Below are 20,815 nucleotides of genomic sequence, written 5' to 3' on the forward strand. Positions count from 1 at the left end.
CACGTCTGGGCACAACTCTGTTTCCTTTTTTGTATAAGGAAGGGGTGCAGAAATTCCCCAGGCTGAGGAATTGAGCACTGCAGTTAGCCACACTTCAACCAAGCCTTTGCCACGTAAGCTTGAATGGGGTGCAGAAGAGGGTCATGCCCATGCAAAGGCAAGGCTGTGCATAGCTGGGGTGCCCCTTCAAGGGTCTTGTAGGGCCATCTGTCTGAGTTGGGGGCAATGAGAAACTGGCAGTGGGGACAGGAGGGAAAGTCAGTGCAAGTGGTTTGCATCATTGTATTGGGTTTGTGTGGGAAGGTTTTGGGAGCGTAGGGGCTACAGGCTTCTGTGAGAAGCTGCCAGAAGCTTCCCCTATGTCCAATAGAGCCAATGCCAGCCAGCTCCAAGATGGACCCACCACTGGCCAAGGCCAAGCCCATCAGTGACAGTGGCAACGCCTCTGTGATAACATATTTAAGAAGGGAGGAAAAAAAAACCCTGCACAACTGCAGCCAGAGAGAGGAGTGAGAATATGTGAGAGGAAGGACTCCGTAGACACTAAGGTCAGTGAAGGAGGAGGGGGAGGAAGGGAAGGAGGTGCTCCAGGTGCCAGAGCAGAGATTCTCCTGCAGCCCCTGGTGAAGACCCTGGTGAGGCAGGCTGTGCCCCTGCAGCCCATGGAGGCCCATGGTGGAGCAGATACCCACCTGCAGCCTGTGGCAGACCCCATGCCAGAGCAGGTGGATGTGCCCGAAGGAGGCTGTGACCCCGTGGGAAGCCCACGCTGGAGCAGGCTCCTGACAGGACCTGTGGACCCGTGGAGAGAGAGGAGCCCAGGCTGGAGCAGGTTTGCTGGCAGGACTTGTGACCCCGTGGGGGACCCATGTTGGAGCAGTCTGCTCCCGAAGGGCTGCACCCCATGGAAGGGACCCACGCTGGAGCAGTTCGTGGAGGACTGTGTCCTGTGGGAGGGACCCCACGCTGGAGCAGGGGAAGAGTAACCATTACGCATGACGGAGCCCTGCTTTCCCAGGGATGGCTGAACACCTGCCTGCTGATGGGAAGCAGTGAATGAATTCCTTGTTTTGCTTTGCTTGCACGCACAGCTTTTGCTTTACGTGTTGAACTTTCTTTACCTCAGCCCACAAGTTTTCTCATTTTTACTCTTCCGATTTTCTCCCCCATATCGTGCTGTGGGTGGAGTGAGCAAGAAGTTGCGTGCTGCTTAGTTGAGAGCTGGGGCTAAACTACGACACACTTACTTCCTGCAATTGGGCAAGTATTCTCATCATTATTTACAAAAACCAGGCTGCCTGAGTCCTCTTGGGCTTCAAATCTCAACTAGTACAGCCTCAGGGCTACTTTGATATTCTGCCTCTGCTGCATGCCACCTCCAACCCTGCTTCATACCCTATGTCATGGCTGGGAGCAAGGTATGCTTTTAAGGCAGCTTCCACAGTATTTGGGGAGGCTGCATGCACATGGCATCTTTTAGCTTTTTCACTCCTGCTCAGCGACTTCACCACAACAGTATCATTGCCAGAACAAAGCAGTTTGCCAGACAGTACTGGCTAAGTACTAGTAATTCTTATTAAACTACTATTGTGGAAAGGGGAAAACACGGTTTCCAACATGTATGCACATAGTTTAAATAGAGTTTGTGTTTGCACGCTTGAAACAGATCTTGTAGCCTTTTCTTTCTGGATCTCTTTGGGACTTTTGCAACCAGCAACTCGATTCAACTCGGGTTATATGATATAAAAACCTATTTCCTTTGTTTTTATTTTGTTGCTATGTAAACAAGAAAAGCAGACCATAAATCCTAAGTTTTTGGACAGATATTTAAGAAGAGTTCTATAAACTCATCTACATGCTCTAATTACTATATGGTTTTATATTATTTTGAGTAGCTGAGTCGCCTGCTGCGTCATCGCAAAGTATGACCTTATCTGACCCAACCATATTGAAGTAACTCCTTAAGGAGGAGAAAAAAAAAAAAAAGTACACTGGCATGTTTAATTAAATGTAGAATTTTTTTCAGATTAAGCCAAGACATAACAATATTCCCCATCCCACCCTTGTCCTATTTGCTCTACATTGAGATTGGTGACTTTCACTCTTCTGATTCTCTTCCCCATCCCACCGGGGGGAGTGAGCAAGTGGCTGTGTGGTGCTTAGTTGCTGGCTGGGGTTAAACCACGACCATGAGTACTTCATGAATCCATTTAAGGCTTTAATTGCAATTTTTAGCTATAACGAATTACTGTAGGAAATGCAATAATAGTTTTGACTATGCACACATTTTCTGGAATAAACACGGGCTGAAAGAGAGCAAGTGTTACACCTTGTTCTTGACAAAAATTTAACGGTACAATTTTATAACATGACACCAGAGACATGTTTTTGAAAAAATTAACACAACAAAGCACATTTGAAAGTGTTCAATTCTATCCCAGCTTTATAACAAATAACTTGAACTAATAAAAACGGGCAAGAGAAAACAAGTAGGCAATTACTTTTCAAAACAGTATTTTCTCTGAAGTTTCTTCTTCCTCCTTTCTTCAGCTCACTGTTGATTACACCCATAGAAATTATGGCTCCTAATATTTACTTAATTACTAAGTGTTTGTAACTAGAGTAGTTCACATTCGTGTTTGACAAGATCCTCACTTTCCAACAAGTACTTTTCACCAACCCGCCCTCCTCCTTATCCAGAAGAATTCCTCTTATCCTTTTGGCTTCAAAATAAACTGCTTTCGGCTATCATTTCCTTTTACTGCATACCTCCCCCTATCTTTTTTCCTTTAAGCAGGGTACTCTGATCTTGTAATACTCACATAAAGACCTCAGCAAATCAGAAGTATTACATACTTTTCTGGTATAGAACATCTGATATTAACATTCATTTTCCCTACAACATCCAGGGCTGTGTCACAAATTACTTATAAACATGGCTGGATTTGCAGGGGATGAATGGATGGAAGATAGCACACTATTTAAACGACAGATGGAAGGACAGCATAGAGCAGCATACTTGTAATGACGCTAACTCCCAATGCAAGACAGTTTCTCTGCATACTCAAACTGCAGCTGCTTTGTCAGCTGACACAAGTTGTATAAAGCAGAAGCAAGTTACTTACCAAACTATGCAAGCTTATCATTAGAGTGAAAGGACTGGTCATACTATCACAACTCCACAGCTCTGCTACAAAACAGAGCACAAGCTCCCTCAAAACCACAGAGGAACATAGTTTCCCTTTATTTGCTGGTAATTTGTTGGGTGAATTCCAGTGGAACACCCTTTTTGTCAAAAAATCAGGTTTCAGGAAGGCCACAAGGTTGTAGTCCCAAACACAACACTACCTTTTAGTGCAGCAAAGCTCCCTGGGGTCTTCATCCAATGGTCTTAGCTACCCCAAAACAGGGAAAAGTATCACACTTAGACTTTGCCTACAGCTTCAAAACTCCAGTATGGGCATTCCCACATCAGTTTGCCTTGGTGCCATTGCTGTGAAGACATGTTTCTATCTGTACCATGAATGACAGCCCTTTTGACCATGTGACTGGGTATACAGGCAACCAGACCTGTGCAGAGGAAGAGACAGAGCCTGCACAACAGCAGGGGGGCTTCCTGGGAGCCCCAACCCAGGCATGTGGGGAGCAGGGGGCACCAGCTCCTGCCGACCCACATTTCAGTGGGCAAAAGAGGCCGCAGCCTGGTGGCAGGAGTGGGACACCAACCCGGGCGAGGCCCCAGGAAAATGCACACAGAGATAGATGGCCACCATCAAATCCACAGAGACCAAAGCCTTTCAAGAAAGGTGTGCTGCCTGCCCTGCCATACCACAAAAGAAGCCATCCTGCCTGTAACGCCATGAGCTCGCAGCCAGCCTAAGCCATTGCAACCCAATACTACCTTAAGGAAACATAGAATCCTCTTATCCTTTTGGCTTCAAAATAAACTGCTTTCGGCTATCATTTCCTTTTAGAATGCTTTGGGTTGGAAGGGACCTTTAGAGGTCATCTAGCCCAACCCCCCTGCAGTGAGCAGGGACATCTTTAACCAGATCAGGTTGCTCAGAGCCCCATCCAACCTGACCTTGAATGTTTCCAGGGACGGGGCCTCCGCTACCTCTCTGGGCAACCTGTTCCAGTGCTTGACCACCCTCATTGTAAAAAATTTCTTTCTTATGTCTAGTCTAAATCTATTCTCCTTTAGTTTAAATACATTATTCCTTGTCCTGTCACAACAGGCCTTGCTAAAAAGATTGCCCCCATCCTTCCTGTAGGCCCCCTTTAAGTACTGAAAGGCCGCAATAAGGTCTCCCTGCAGCCTTCTCCAGGCTGAACAACCCCAACTCTCTCAGCCTGTCCTCGTAGGAGAGGTGCTCCAGCCAGATCATTTTTGTGGCCCTCCTCTGGACTCGCTCCAGCAGGTCCATGTCCTTCTTGTGCTGAGGGCCCCAGAGCTGGACGCAGTACTCCAGGTGAGGTCTCACCAGAGCAGAGCAGAGGGGCAGAATCACCTCCCTCCACCTGCTGGCCATGCTTCTGTGGAAACAGAGCTACCTGTGCCCAGCGCAGCCCTCACACTCCCAGGCTGGGTACTCAGGGGGTAGGAAGATGGTGGTGGAAGCCTGCCTTGCCTCGGCAAGGCCCCTACGCAGCTCCCAGCCCTCAGCTCACCCCTCCCGACACAGCCATCCCCTTCCCCTTCCCCTTCCCCTTCCCCTTCCCCTTCCCCTTCCCCTTCCCCTTCCCCTTCCCCTTCCCCTTCCCCTTCCCCTTCCCCTTCCCCATCCCCACCCCCACCCCCATCCCCATCCCCATCCCCATCCCCACCCCTCCACCCCCCAGCTCAGCCCCGCCCCCCCGGCTCATCTCTGCCCCTTCGCTCTCCAGCCCCGCCCCTTCCCGCAGACCCCGGGATATCGAGGAAAAGGCGCGGCCTCCCCCGCCATTCCCGCTCGCTTCTTGTTGGCTTCCGTAGGAAAGGCGGGGCCGAAGCCACGGGGAGTGACGCGTCGGCACGGGGAGGTCACGTGGGCCACCCCGGTTCGGCCGGGAGCAGCTGGGACCGGTTGGCCGCCACGCCGCCCCCCCTTGCCCGCGCTGTCAGGCGGCCCTGGGCCGCGGGAGGAGGGGCAGGGAGCCCGGGCGGCGCCGCCAGCAGCCCCGCTGGAAGGGCTTGGAGGCCTGGCGCAGCGCTCGGCCAGGTCAGTCCACGCCGCTGGCCGGGGCGGGGGGCGCGGGGCCCGTGGAATTGCGGTGGGGCTGCGTGGCGGCGGCGGCAGGGGACGGCTGGTGCGTGCCACTGGGGAGACCTGGGGCCCGAGGGGGTCGGTTCGTGTGCCGGTGGCGGGAGGGCGCGGCGCCGCTCTCCCCACGGGGAGGTCTCGGGGGCAGCCGGTGCTCGGCACTTCGTGGGTGGCGGTGCTGGTGCCTGGCCCTGAGGAGAAACGGGGAGGGCGCGGCCCTCCCCTGCCGCGAGCCGGCGGCTGCAAGCCGCCGCCCCCTCGCAGCGCACCTTGCCTTGGCCCCGCCCCCTGGCCCGCGGCTTTCGAGGAAAAAGCGCGGCCTCGGCTCGCCCCTCCTGCTGGCTTCTTATTGGCTGCGATAGGACAGGCGGGGCCGAAGCCACGGGGAGTGACGCGTCGGCAAGGAGAGGTCACGTGGGGCCACTTCCTCCGCGCCGCCCCGCCCCGGTTCGGTTGGGGCAGCTGGAACCGGTTGGCGGCCGGGCCGCCCTCTCCTCTCCTCTCCTCTCCCCTCCCCTCCCCCGCGTCCCGCGCTGTCAGGCGGCCCTGGGCAGCGGCCGCAGACTCCGGCCGCGGGAGGAGGGGCAGGGAGCCTGGGCGCCGTCGCCAGCAGCAGCAGCAGCCCCGGCACAAAAGGGTTGGGAGCAGGGGAGCGGTGCTCGGCCAGGTCAGCCCGCGCCGCCGGCCGGGTGTCGCGGTGGGGCCGTGTGGGCAGGGGACGGTTCCTGCGTGCCCCTGGGGGGGCCAGCTCGCGCCCCGGGGGTGGGAGGGCGATGGGGAAGCGGCGCCGCTCTCCCCGCTGGCGGTCCTGGGGGGCGGGTATGGGGGGGTCGTTTGGTGGGGAGGGATGGCGCTCGGCCCTGAGGAGGGCTGGGGAAAGAGCGGGACGGCGCCTGCAGCTTTCCCAGAGGCGGACGGCTGCGGTCGCCGTGGCGGGGAGGCGGAAAGAGAGAGGCTGCGTGCCGCCGGGGGTGACCGAGGTGCCGCACGGCCAGGGGCGGGGGCACGGTGCCGGCAGGGCAGCAGGCGCGCCGTGCTCCCGGCGCTGCTGCGGCCGGGCCCGGGCCGTCATCCGGTGAGCGTGGCTCGGCGGGCTGCCTGCCGGGGACACGCCGGGCCGGCGGGTCTGGTGGTGTTGGTTTTTTGTGGTTTGGTTGGTTGGTTGTTTTGTTTTTTTTTTTTTTTTACGTCCCCGCCGAAAGCCTTCGCCCGGGGCGGTCCCGCCGCGGCTGCCGCATTATGTAAGCGGCCGGGAGGCTGGGATGGGGCGGGCCCGGGGACGCGGCTGCGCCGCCGGCCGTGGGGCAGCGCCGGCCGTGGGGCAGCGCCGGCCGTGGGGCAGCGCCGGCCGTGGGGCAGCGCCCGCGGCGGGCGGGGAGCGCTCTGTACGTTCCCGTCTGGCCGGCCGGCGGGGGTTGGGCACCCTGCGGCGTCGGCGGCGGGGGATGGGGCGGGGCGCGTGCGTGTGCGCGCTCTACTCTTTGTCTCTGCTCTGGACTAAAGGAACACGCTCACCACGCTAACGGCTTGTGTTTTGGTATTCCTGCTCTCATATGGACTAATAAGACAACTCTAGATTAACGCTGTTACCTGCTTCCTAACCAGGCTGTTGCAGGAGGCATATATTCATTTTCCTACTTTTTTTTTTTTCCTTTCCTTCTTTTTCAGTCAATAGCCTGTCTTGCAGGGTGTCGGTGTTTTGATGCATTAAAGCATGCGCTGTTAGATGGAGGTTAGCCTTCAGAATATTTTAAATGTTAATGGTAGAGCGAAAGAGTTGATGAGGGAATTATATTTTTTATCGTAAAAGATACTTTTCCTTACATATTTTTATATGTATTTCTATTCTAACACTGTTGCCTGTAAAATAACTATAGAAAATATTAAAAAAATCAGGGGAATGCTGTTTGCCTTGAGCAGAAGTTACTAGTCTAAACTGCCACATAATTAATCTCTTAGTAAAGCAAGCTGCTCCTCAATAAAATGGATACAGGCTTTGAAAAACCTTTTAAAAAGTTGTTTGTTGTTGTGTTGAGTACTGAGAGCTGTGGGCAGTGTTATACATGTTATTTGTCCTTGTAATTTCTAAGTGAGGAATGTTAGTATGATCACAAAGATCTTGGTTAAGATCTTGTCAGCCACACATGAATAATGAACAACACTTCAGCAAAGAGAAAGTAAACCAAGGCTGTTCTGGTTTACTTGCAAACATGCCCCAGCCATTTCCTGTCTTTTTCAAGAACTTTGTCTACAAAACTGCTGTGACATAGCTAAGACAGAAGAGTCTGCTACATGGACAGGAATTCAAGAAATGCCAAAAAACGTTAAGTTCTTGTTATTTAAAACCAAGCAGATGCATTATAGGTGAACACAGTGTGCCAGATAGGGATCTTGTTTTTGATTACCAGGGCTGGTTTGGCTCTGCAAATGGGTAGTTAAATTGATCCTGAAAATAGCATCTTAAAAGATGTTTTTCTCTATTGCTATATACTAATGTGATGCTGTTGCAGAAATAGTACTCAGGCTTTGCTTCTTTCTGAATGTCAGTATAGTCCTATTGGTAAAATTCCTGCCTTTGAATCAGAACAGCGTGTCCAAATCTTGTATGCAAGTTTGTTTTCTGTCCAGTGTTAATACTGCAATGCAGTATGAGAGAGCTGCTGACTTTGTGGCTGTTCTTTCTCGCACAGTCAAGGTGCGGGGGGAAAGGTGGGGGCAGGAAGAACCTTCTGGTTGTTTGGGTGAAAATGAAGGAGTTGATGCTGTAATGCTGTTTCTAAAAATTCTCCTCCAGTGAGATGTGAATGTCCTGACAAGCATATCCTCTGACCTTTTTCTAAAATCCAGGTGTTGTCAACTGTTGTTACTTAATTTTATTACATACCTGATTTGTTACTTTAGATGTGCTTTATAATATGCTGATACCTTGTTAGGACCAACCACAAGCAACAAAATCTGTTCTTCATACTACAAATTTAATTGGATTTGTATAGATATCATTTAAATATTAAAGGTATAGTCTGAAGTAACATGAGTCGGTATTTTATGCTTGAGAGTCTAATGCTGTGAGTAAAAATGGCAAAACTGTGTCTTAAAACAGCAGTTCTGTGTGCTTAGGCTCATATCTCTTCTTTGTTCAGCATAGCACCAGATTTGATGTGTGGTGGATTTTCTGTTGCTGTGTATAGTACAGCTTTCAAGAAGATAAAATGTAAATACAGTACCTTCTCCCATGGTGCATGGTAGTGTTCAAATGCAAGCTTCCTGAGGGAGGTTGCAGGGGGCTGTGGTGCCTTGCATTGGCCCCACTCCTGCCAGTGTGCTCTCTCAGCTGTCAAATGTCTTGGCTGGAACTGTGGCACCTTTTCCCTGCTTCAGGCTGGAGCTGGACCTCTCCTTGGTGTTGCTAGGTCTCATGAGTCTGTACTTTTAAGGTGGAGAATGTCTGCTTAAAATCAGAAAAACAAAAGCAAAAATACTGCAGCCTTCTAGTCCTTGCCCTTTTGATCTTTACATGCAAAAAAAATGGAGCAATATTTTGAAATAATTGGGCATATGTTTACTTTTTGCAGTATGAGTAGTCTGCACTGTGGTCTGTGATGAAATGTGTGCTAATGGTATAAAAGAGCCTGTTTGTGTGCAGATGGTCTTTATTTTTCTACAGATAACTAAGCAAATTCAGTAACACAGTGGTTAAGAGTATTCTTACATTAAGAACCAGGTGTTTGAAAGTAGTAAAATCCATTATGGGAATATCATGGCACCTAGGTGCCTAGCTGTCTCATTTTTATTGTCTAATTACTTTTGAAAAATCCCATTAAGTAGATATAAAAAATTTATATACCTGGATATGAAAAAAAAAAAAAATCACCCATTAAAAAGTTACTTTTATAAGCTGTATTTTACCCTAATTGAAAAATCTGTGTTGTGTATTATCCAGTCATCCTTAAACATAATGTTACCCAAGAGAGTTTTGGGTTGATAGCTTTACATCAGATATTTCTACTAATAGTTTATTAGATAGCATTTTGGGGAGTAGGGGAGGAAGAAGTGTAACAGTACATTTTGGTGTAAGCCTGCTGCTTTTTGGCGTTCTTATCAGCATGTTGCCAAATACTGATTATCCTCAATGAGCTAAGTCCTTGCAAAGGGTTATCGTCTCATATGATCTGGGTCATCTAACTTCTAGGAGCTTAAATGAAGTTATTTTAATTCACACTCCATTATATACATTCTAGAGAGGATAGAACTTGCAAAACTTTGGATTCCCCTCATGTACTGGAAAAGCAGGATTTTGCTTCTTTAATCTTTAAGTTATTTTTGTTATGAGTTCTGATTATTTTCAATAGAAATCTTCCCTTTGGGCCCCCCAGTTCAGAAAAGTAGTGTAGAATTTCCTGAGGGTTGATCTGTTTGTCTCCTCTCTCTTCCCCCATTAGGTGTCAATGTGTGTTCTTCCTTCTCCTACTAAGTATAACGAACTATTCTGCAGCCCTTACAGCCAACTCGGAGTCAATAAAATCAGCTTTTCATTCACATCTGTTTTAGTATCATTGCCTAAAGTGTTCCCTGCCTAATTTTGAAAGCCTCTGTCCATCCAACAAAAAGAAAGTTCAAGGCCTTCAGGCTTGTAAGTCTCTGCAGTAGAAAAAAATGATTGTGTCGTACTTCAAGCCTGTCTCAAATACTGCCCTTAGAGTGCTAGAAGTCAGAGCCTCGCAAGCCTGTTTGAGTTGCTATTAAAAATCTCACTTGTATTGAGAGGGAGCATGTCATCTGGCTTTATGAATGCTATGAATTTTTTATGAGTCTAAAATTCGTTCAGTGTTTGCAAGCTAGGCTATTATATTCCAGGTTTGTCCCAGATTACTTGGTGTGTATTTATCTAAGCCTGAAATACTGAGTCTAAGATATGGGACAGCAAACAGCCAATAGCTCTTAGAATATATTGGAAAGGTTAAGGAAATTAAGGGAGGGGGAATAATCTACTAAAGCTGAAAGGTCATGAAGGTGTTTTATATACCACCAGACCTGTAACCCAGAAGGTTCAAATGAACTTCAAGCTTGGAATTATTAAATTGCGTCCATGTTCTGGTGTATTTTGACTGCAACCAAAAATGATCTTGGTCTTCCCCATCCACGATGACCTTTGCTACCTCATTTTAGAGGAAAAGTGTGATATTTTGTGATACATGAATAGTTGATTGTGTTATGTCAGAAGGAGAGTCTGAAATGTCGTCTTTTCTTTTTCCAAGTGCCTTTAGGCAGTCCATGGCTGTTTGGCTGCATCTTTTAGAAGTGCCCTTCTAGAATCAGGAGGGGAGAGCTTGGGTTCCCTATTACTTAGGGAAGTACATTAACTCCTGTCACTCTTGTACTCCTTCAGGTGCCCATGAGGAGGAGAAAATTGTGAAAGGAAAGCTTTATAGGCAGTATTAGAACAAAGAATACTTTTTTCCTCTCTCTCCTGTTCAGCCTGCAGGATACTGCGCTTGAAGTCTTTGCTTTTCTTTTGGGTGTATGAAGGCAAGTAAGTGGATCTCTGAAATTGCAAGATTCCCAGTTGCTTTTCTTCCCGTCTAATACCATGAGGAGAGCTTTGTCTTGTGGCAGGGGAACCAAGATTGCACATGACCCTACCTACTAGGCTGTTCATCTTGCGCCTGCTCTGGAAGCCTTGCAGACAGCTTATTTTATACAGTGAGGTTTGTTGATGGGCAGGGCTACCTGAGTCAGGCTTTTGAAGGCAGGTCTGTACAGCCCCAGGACTCGGAGTGCTGCTGCTGTGCAGTCATCGTCTCCTTGGGAAGCCTCCAGAGACCGTGAAAGGTGAGGGTTTGCTTTGCAAAAGGAGAAGTAGTATGAGAGAATTGAACTGTGACATGGTGGGGGGAAAGAACATGTTTCTGTTGTAAAAGCAAGAATTTCTAGGTAGAGAAATGCTTTCTTCTTTAGTGAAGTGCTGATACCATTGTGTAAATGTCTGCCTGAGCAAGACCTCTGTTTCTCATGAGGGAATGACTGAGACTCAAGTGTTCATTGCTTGCTTGCATGTAGTTGCAGTACATAAAAGCTGACCAGAGGGAGAAAGTGGGACACAAGATGTGGGGCAATAGTTTGCACCCAAGGCTAGTATTTGAACGCATGTAGTTGCAGCAGATGTGAATTCAGCTTTAATACTTTTGAACCCAAAGTTTGCTTAAAAATCCTTGTCACGCAAGGACTTCCGGTTTGTGAATCTGCTCGGTTGACTTGGTTAATATTTGCTGACTAGGATTTCTCTGGAAATCGAACTACTTCCTCTTCTTAGGAACCATCAGTAACTAGACAGTTAAACTTATGCTTTTTTCCCTTAAATAAAGCATTTTCATACCATGTCTTCAAAGTACAGAATGCTTTATTAGTTCATGATAATATACAACATAGGCTTGATTCATTAACAAAAAGCAGATCTATTTTTAACTTGCTGTTTATATACAGTCCTCTGCTAGAAAAGATGTTTCTTCAAAATGAGGGGTTGTACTTTGACCCTAAATGCGAATGTAACACCTGTAGCTGCAGTTCTGCTAGAAAAATCATGCCCGTGTTTGGTGATGTACACTAGAGTTTTTCTTCTCCTGATACACATATGTTGGGCAGGTTGAGTAGGTCTTTAAGATAAAATGCCTTTTGAGCAGAATTTTGACAACTTTACAAAGTCAGTTTATCAAAATCTCCTTACAATTAACTACTGTTATATAGAAAAGTAACATTCTTTTGCTAGGCGGTTTAGAAAAGCCCACAAATGTCTCACAAGTAGGTACACAGAATTTTTACAAGATTGGCTAAAAGCGTTATAGACTGAATAACGGGATTTCAGGTTTTCTCTAGGAATGGATGGGTAGTTAATTAAATTGTAGTAAGAGAGATATGCTGGTTTTTGTCAGGTTTAATTTTGCATCAGCTTTGGAAACAGCTTTTTAACAAGGCAAAAGCCTGTTCTTGCTGTGGGGAACTGGGTTTAGGCTTCAGCTGTTACTTACCTGCTTCATAGTCTTTGGCAAGGCATTTTTGCCTACTCATCTGCCCTTTAGCTCTTCTGCCTTTTCGGTTAAAGGGTGTCCAAGTAAGGACAGTCGGTGAACACAGCCAAGGCCCTGAACTATTTCAGTGTCATCATAAATGCACACTAGTAGTTCATATTCTCTGCTTCAAAATGAGATTTTTGTGTCATACTGGACCAGTTTCACAAATCTAATTTTAGTTTCAGCACTGAAACATGCTGTGCTTCTCTGTCTATAAATAACTGCTAAAAATAAATGCTAGAATGTGTCACTTAACATACAGACCACCTAATGACACACACATGACAAAGTTAATAAAGGGTGTGCCCTTCATGGAATTCCTGTTTATTAAGTGTGCTTATTTCTAGCTTTAGTAGTTTGGGATTTTATCATTTTATGTTACTTGTAACAGATTACATGCACAATTGGAATATATGACCAGAAACATCTATACTGCTACCATTTTCTTGTTCTCCTTTTACCACTGAAAAGTCATCTCTTGACATGGAGAGAGGGGAAATAAGGGAGAAGAAAAAGGAATGTAAAGTAAAGACAGCAATAGTTAGAAGGAGTAGATTGAGAGGAGGAGGAGGAGAAGATCCAGAAGAAACATTGTAGGTGTTTAAACTTCAGACCTTAACTAACTGTCTGATTGCCTGGGAGGAATGAGGATTGATTATGAGCTTTTTTCCCCTCTATATTTTTTCATACTTGGTATCTGACTTTCCTTAGCTTTTCTTGCTTTCAAGGCTTCTGTTACACTACCCTTTGCTCTTTGAAGGCAAGGGCCTGTGGTAGAGCTAATGAAAAGTAGATTGCTCTCTAATGCCATTAGCTCTTCTTGTCATTATTATTAAAGCTGTTACTAAAGGGTTGATGACCAGCATTGTACTGAATTAAACTGCTTTTGTCCTGTTTAAAAATAGCAATTAAAACATTCTACTTGTTTGGTTTAAAAAACAACCACAGTGATGCAAAGAAATGAATTAGTTGAGAGCATTGCAGAGTTAATTCTGCATATAATTAGTATGATTATTTTGCAACTCATGTCCAGAGGAATATACTTGAGTGATGATCTAGCAACATCTGGACTTGGACTTTGATATGACTACTACTTTCATAAATAATGTAAAAGGATATTTTACATCAGTAGTGTTTCTGCTGTAATGGGGAGAGTGGGATTCTGCCAGCTTTTTTCCATCAAGTTACTGTTTATTGGAGGAGGGTAGAAAATTGAAGCAGGGTCAATCCTCCAACTACTGTCCTGCCTACAGAGACTATAGGCAGTCCCTTCCTGCCGTGGTGTTTTGAAGTCTGCTTGGTGCTTCTAGTTGCTGGGGCTTCACGTGAAAGGCTGGAAGTATTGGTAGGGGCGCAGAGTCCAAGAGTTGATGAACAACTCGCTGCCTGTGACAGCAGAGAGCTGACATCTGTCATGAGTTCTTCCCCTTTTTCCTTCAAGGTGGTAGTGCTTATCTATGAAACCTTTCTTATGTTTTGAAGAGGATGCTGAAGAATAGCATAGGGAGACAGTCAGAAGTTACTACTTGCCAAAGGTCATAATATTAAATGTCTTATAATAAAACTTCCAGTGGCCTCTTTGAGAGCAAAATTAGTCAAAACAGGGGTTTTTGAAAAATCTCAGCTTGAGACTAACGAATGCTGCGTGATACTGATACTTGCATATGGTGTTTGATTTAGTAGTCTCTTTGTTGTGCCAGTGTTGCAACTGTCTTCTGCAGCTGGATGCTATTTTCTGGGGCTGCTGCTGGTTTTAAAGAGCTTTCTATTTTTACTGCTTACTCAAACAGTAACATCACTAGTGGCTTGTTTCCCTGTAAGTGGTGGGATTCGTGTTTCCTCCTAGGACAGCAACAGATGTAGCATATTGTTCCTGAAATGTAGTATCTTTTTCCTCCCACTCTAGGAGATTTCAACTATCCTAAGACAAAAAGTTCTGCAAGTATGACCTCTTCTCAAGTCACTTTTGAAGTAAGAGGACCATCAGTACCAGGTACGAAATTGTGCTTTCTCCTTTTTGTATGGTTTAACTAGAAGAAAACTGAATAGAAGAAAGTTCAAAGGCTGTCTTTTCTGTTTTTTTCAGAGGTAAAAGAACATGTCAGATCAAATATCAAAATGATAAGGCATTGTAAGATACATTAATGAAGAAATTTCTCAGAGGAATTTGAAAATGAGATTTGGGAATTAGTTTTTACCTTTTTCTTCAAACAACAATTTCATACTGTGCTAGAGATTTTGATGCTAACTGAAAGGGTTATGATTTTTTTTTAAAACCAGTGTTCTGTCTCTAGTAACTTTTTATTCCATGGAAATGAGTATTTACATTCTGGACCATGATAGTCAGGCATGCATTGACGTGTTTGTTCTGGTTTTTGTTCTCTCTGCATCCCTGTTGAAAGTTCTCCATAACAACATGTGACCTCTACTAGGACAGAAAGAATATGCAGCTTAATTCAACGTTCTGTCTGTGCAAAAATGTGTAAAATAACTTCTGTAATCTAAATAAGGAACACAAAGTGTCAGATCATGTAGAACACCAAGATTTAGTGTTGATAAATTGTGCTTATTACTTTGACTTTTGTCTGTAGGAACTTTGAAGGAAGGTTACCAAAAAAATAGTTGATGGTTGCCTAACAGAAGCAGATGAACGTGGGAGCATATACAGATTGGCAAAATTCCTGTTACAGACAAGTACCAGATGGCATAAGTGTCTGTTGTAGTTGGGGAAGAAAAATGATAAAAACATTTTAAAAGTTTTGACATCTGCCCCATGTTAGACCTCTCCTGTGTTTCTCCCATTTGATTGGGAATTTGGGAACTGAACATTGACACACAAAGTGGACATGAAGCCTTTAGTAAGGACTAGTGTTTTTATAGAATTCTGGAGAAAACTCTAAAATTCAAGAACAAATTGACCTTAGATCAAATGAGGTTATAAAGCACTGGTGTAGCTATATAATGGAGTATTGTGAGCCATGCTCTTTTTGCCCTGTTCACAGTTTTGCTTCCACTGTTGTGATGGCACTGTCACTACCAAAGTTGACTTTGGATGTGTAACTTTTACTGATAATATCTGCAACAAAAGTTAGGATTAGAGAGAACCAGATCCTGCCTCAGTGGCTGGTTACAAAGAATTACCTGGAAATACTTAACATATATATAGCATAAAGAGGTGACATAGAAGGTTGCTTCTGCTCATTACAATATTGATACTGTTGGTTTTGATGGGGGAGAAGAGCTTTGAGATGCAGCAGTGGCAAGATGCAGTCTTGTGAAAGAAGACAGGTAGGTTTTCAGAGCTATCAGCAGTTCTACAAACAGTAAAAATTCCAGTTCATTTAGAAATGTCATGTACTGTTTTTTGTCAGATCACCATGGTGAGTAGTTAGTTGGTGAGACGAGAATCCTCACCTTGAGTGCTAACGTGCTCCCTGTGTCCTCATCACTGTCCCTTCCTGCTGATGTCAAAGCTAGTGGTTCTGGGCTAACTGGCAGGGTAAAAGGGCATCACCAGCATAGGAATGATGCTTTGACTCATTCCCTCTGGGCCAGCTACTTCTGGAGTCAACACTGGTGATGAAGCCTGGCATGTTGACAGAAGCTTTTATATTTTTGTGACATGGAGTGCTTCATTTTTGTCTCATCCTAGTGGAAGGAAGGTGGTTACCGGTTGCTGTGCCTCCTTTAGGTCTTCACTGGGACAGTCTCTTACCAAGTGACCGCTAGGTGGCCAAATAAATATTAGCTAATATGAAATAAAAAATGAAGCTTCTAGCTCCAAACTGTACACAAAAACTCTGCTCCAACAGAGCTGGCCAAAGCAGAGAGATTGCAACATCAGTGAGGCTGTTGCAAGCTTTGAGACTGGGCAAAAGGCCTGGAGTAGCTTCCTCTTTGCTGTAGCTCAAGGAGCTCTGCCAGGAGCAGCACTGGATTCCCTGGCAAGGGAAGAGGAAGAAGTTGAGGACCCCTGCACTTAAAACACAAACCAAAACCCCACTGAGTTTAGAATTGCCTTTTGAAAAGGCAGTTCCAGTTTATCGTGCCTTTCCTGGGGTAATTTAAGCAGCATCTTCTAAATTCTGGTTCAGTCTTGGAATGTAATTGTTGAAGTGAGTTTAGGGGTGACTGCGTATCTTGTTCAAATGTTGCATTTTGTGTGTTGTACCTTACTGAGTGGTAAGTATTCACGTGAGTGTTCACACACAGTTTTGTTTGTTTAAAAAAGATGGCTAGAAAATTATTCTAGCTAGCTACTACTAAGAGGAATGTAATTTAGATGGCACTTCAGAGATTGGTTGGTGTGTACACTAAGATGTACTAAATACTGCTATTTTAAAGGGATATTAAAAGAATTTTGGTTTCTCTTTAATATCTCCAGTCAGATATTTGAACTGGGTGGTATTCAGGTGGTCTTCCCTCCCCACTTTATCTCCTTCCCGCAAAACCAAACTGTAATGTGCCTTAGTACAGAGTGGAAAAGGTAAAGCACCTGGCCTAGCCATTGTGTGTATACAATAATAAGTATACTTGATGCAGCTGATTTTTTGTCCTCATTTGTATGCTTGCAGTGAACATCCAAAAAGCTTGGATGTTTTTTCTAATGTTTTGGAACAAAAGATTTTCTTAAAAGGGAATGTAATTCAAGATGTTCTCAAAAATTATTTCAGTAAGCTTTTTTTAGGAATGAATTACCCTTACTTAATCCCTGGCTTTTGTAAATTTCTTGCAACCCCTGGGTCTGCAGGGGTTTCTTTTATAAATCAGCCTGGTTGTTTAGATTAACCTGTATAGCTGGAAAACATGGATACAGTTTTGGAGGCGTAAGTACATCCTCAAAACTCTTATTTCAGACTTGACATTTCAGCTATGATATTTGGCTTAGTAAAAGGTAGTGTATCTTTGTTGTATATCTCTTGCCTCCTTTGTATCTCCAAATTATTGTGGCTCCAACACTTGCTACTGCTTTCCTAGTTTGAGAACATGAAATCACCATCACAGATACTTGTATCTTGCTTTTGTTAAGACTGATGCTTTTTATTTATCTTTGAGTCTTCAGCTATCAGTTTGATCCTTGCTGTTTCCTATTGGGGCATGCAGGATGGTTCTGGATACCCTTTCCCCTTTTTCTTGAATGGTTTTCATGTCATTCCCCACCTTCCCCCATATTAGGGGCTAATTTAACTTTAGCTGAATTTCCTCATGTCTACTTTGTTTTAAGGGTGCCTTTGAAACTTTACATTTTAGGCACTTTCTGTTAGAGGCTGAAGCAAATCTCAGCTTTTTTTAGTTTTTTTTAAATTACATTTTATTTAGAAGTTGCTCCAAAACTCTGGCAGTTTTTATGTTTTGCATAGCAAGACTAAAAGGTTAAGCATATGGTGCATAAATATACTTTAAAACTTCACATATTCTCCTACAACAGTTTTTTTTCTTGTGTCTAAAAAGATTGTTGAAACTCTGTGAAAGCAAAATACTAATTTGTCCTTTCCATTTGTATTTATCATTGTTGTTCTTGCAGTTGTGTGTGTATATATAGTTTTAAATTAAAAACAAGGATAGGTTGCAATATTAACTTTACCACTAGGATAGCCCAGAATCAAGCATTCTTATACTATTGTAATCTTTTGTGTTCTTTCCATATGTATGTATGCATTAGGGTAGACAGACTGTGACAACTTAGGTTTTTTTTGTCTAACAGCATATGTTTTTATATCCGATAAAACCAGAAAGCATAGCAGCAAAATTAATTTTATTTCTCACAGGAATGAAGTTAGATGGATGTGTTGTCTTGATAATGATGCTAGCAACCTTGTTTGTCTGTGTTTTCTGGATTATTGGTATGAATTTCAGAGAATTGTGTTTTTAGACATGTATGTTACTTCAGTACTGTGTCTGTGTGTATATAAATATTTATCATCCCCCCCAACTATACAGTATATAGGAAAAAACTGGTTCATCTTGACAATAAGCATTTTACAGTGAAAATGTGCCTGCTGCATTTGCATAGGTTTTTGAACAATATTACTGCAGGAGGATTTGGAAAGCCAGTGCTTTTAGTGAGGTCTCTCTTTATGAGGGAGAAGAAAACACACTTGTAATTTTTTTTGGGGGGGGGGTGGAATTCCTTTTCAAACCCAAAAGAGGGAGTTTGCATGGGTGCTTAAAGTATTTGAAGGTTTGACTGTGTAGGCTGTACTTATTATTCAAACCTATATGGAATTAATGATGATTGTGTTTTTTTTCTGTTTGGGTGTTTTTAGGAGAGGTTTTCGCAATATGCGGGAGCTGCAGTGCTTTGGGAAATTGGAATCCACAAGTTGCAGTGGTCCTCCAAACTGATGATCGGTAAGTTGGGTTTTTTGGTTTTTTTTTTTATTTGTTCCCGTTGAAGTAGCTGGAGTTCTGGAGCAACAAATTTATTCTGGCTTTGAGTTTGTAAACTATTGAGCTACATACATAGTAAAGCTCTCCAGAATGTCTTGTGTTGCCCTGCTGTGGAAACTTACAGAAACTGCTAGGGATAATTCTCAATCCCATAACTATACAGCAAGTTGTAAGAAATGTTTATAGTGTTTACTTCCTTTTTAACCTATACAAGTTACTATTGTGGCTATAAAGAGATGTAAAGAAGATTATTTAAAATGAGTGTTGCCTTAAAGCTCTTCAGTGGTTTGTGTGTATATAAACATGAGAGTACATGAAGAAAGTTTAAATGCAGTGGAGGAATTCAGTGTTTTCTTAAAATGGTGCCCTGCCTATTGCTGTTTGTATGATGCAGGAAAATAGGGCTCACAGGATATATTGTGTCAGTGACTTGCTGTGTGATCTTGGATGAGTCCCTGAATTATTTCCTCGTGTTTTCCCCATCTGTTAAATGACAATGAGAATTCTTGCTTCATTAGAGCCCTAAAGATCTGTAGATTGGAAAGTGCAATTACTCTTCTAAGAATTTATTGTGCTTTGTGCACGTTTGGCTAAGTTACCTTGTAAAAACCTTTCTTGCAGCAATAAGCTAAACTTTATTTTAGAATATCACGTAGGACAGACGTATGTCTGAAGTGGCTGTTAGGCTGTATTTTGAAACACTCTTTTTTCTGTTTGTTTTTTGTTGTCCTGTGTTTCTGCTTCCCCCCTCCCCCCCCCCCCCCCAGTCAGTTATGGAAAGCTACTGTAGAGCTTCCTAGAGGAGTTCCTGTTTGGTATCGGTATTTTAAAGGGTACTTCCTAGAACCTAAGGTATGTACAACCTTTTCTATTTCAAGTTGGCTCATCCTTAGTAAAAAAACTCTCTTATCTGAAGTAAAAAGGATTTTCTGAGTTAAACTTGAGTTTTTAAAAATAAATCTTAAATTGCAACATATGAAATATTAGAACGCTTGTGGGAATACAAGCAGTTCACTTCTGGAAATACATGACCATATGCTGTTAACTTCAAGTATTTTTGTTGAATTGTCTTCTCTCTTTTACCAGTTTTAGGGTTTTAAAAATTCCAGTGATAGTGAAATGCCGGACATTATTATAAAGCTTAAATGATACGGTGAAGTTCTCATTAGTTATAGTGGGGTTATAACAACTTCTACACTTAGAATATGAGCTTCAGCAGGGATCTCTAGCATGGAAGCAAGCAATAGCAGGAGAAAAATGGTTAGTGTGAGCAGGTGTATTTAAATTTGCCTAATCTACTACAGTTTTTAAAATTACTGCAGATTCTTTGAAGCATGAAAAGTATTAACTAGCTTTTGTGCTGCATAATTAACATATGTTAATCTCTTGGGGTGAAAAGTTAAAACAAGGAATGGGGCATCCCAGTGTTTTTTCTAGGTTTGCATAGAGGTATTTGCATGACTTGGGGGGCGGGGGGGGAACCCAAGAGACAGACACAAATGTGTTTTTACAGGTATTGATGTCAAAGTTGCATGTGAGTTGAATGTATGTGGCAGTATACTGGTCTGTAGAAATTGTACTAGGATAAGGGGGAAGTTCTTCAGACTAGGGATGAAACTGCACCCAGAAAAAAGTTGGACTAATTTGGGAAAATAAGCCGCTAGTCTTTAACTGTTTTTCTTAATAACAAGTAATAACTGTAAGAAATAACCCATTTAAAGCTGTCTTTGCTGTCTTTCTTACTCTATTAATATCCTGTAGCTATTCACCCTGGGCTTTAGTTCTTCATTGAAATGGGGATTATGAAGGCTGTAGCTAAACGTGCAAAGGAGTTATAGAATCATCTGTTCTATATCTTTTAAATACTTTAAATTACTGTCAAGAGCGTGTAAGTTTTTTTCAGCTGGACTAGGCTTTCTTTCACTGAAAAAATACTTGACAGAGGTATCTCAGTGAAGGATACCAATTTTAAATGAAACGCAAGAGACTGCATTGTGTTTTTTCATTACAGCATGTGAAATAGTCTAATCTGAAACTGACGTTCAAATTTTTTTTTCTGAGGCAAAAGAAGGGAAGGCCAATAATAGATTTATTTTTCTGAGGTCAAACTGAGGCCAA

General features: G+C 43.8%; 1 protein-coding gene across 2 annotated transcripts in view; it reads left to right on the forward strand.

Moving 5' to 3' along the window:
* Nucleotides 1-5,856: 5,856 nt before the first annotated feature.
* Nucleotides 5,857-20,815, forward strand: part of GPCPD1 (glycerophosphocholine phosphodiesterase 1) — a 47,340-nt gene continuing 32,381 nt past the window's right edge. The window contains exons 1-4 of one of the 2 annotated variants that reach the window (XM_075706785.1): nt 5,857-5,910; nt 14,214-14,300; nt 18,574-18,658; nt 19,465-19,549. In XM_075706785.1, coding sequence (XP_075562900.1) covers nt 14,252-14,300; nt 18,574-18,658; nt 19,465-19,549 — 219 coding nt within the window. In that variant the 5' untranslated portion in view covers nt 5,857-5,910; nt 14,214-14,251. Of the gene's footprint in view, nt 5,911-14,213; nt 14,301-18,078; nt 18,151-18,573; nt 18,659-19,464; nt 19,550-20,815 lie in introns of those variants that run through there. The other variant, XM_075706786.1, reaches the window with a different exon arrangement.

Source organism: Pelecanus crispus, chromosome 3 (assembly GCF_030463565.1).
Source record: "Pelecanus crispus isolate bPelCri1 chromosome 3, bPelCri1.pri, whole genome shotgun sequence".
Taxonomy (NCBI): domain Eukaryota; kingdom Metazoa; phylum Chordata; class Aves; order Pelecaniformes; family Pelecanidae; genus Pelecanus; species Pelecanus crispus.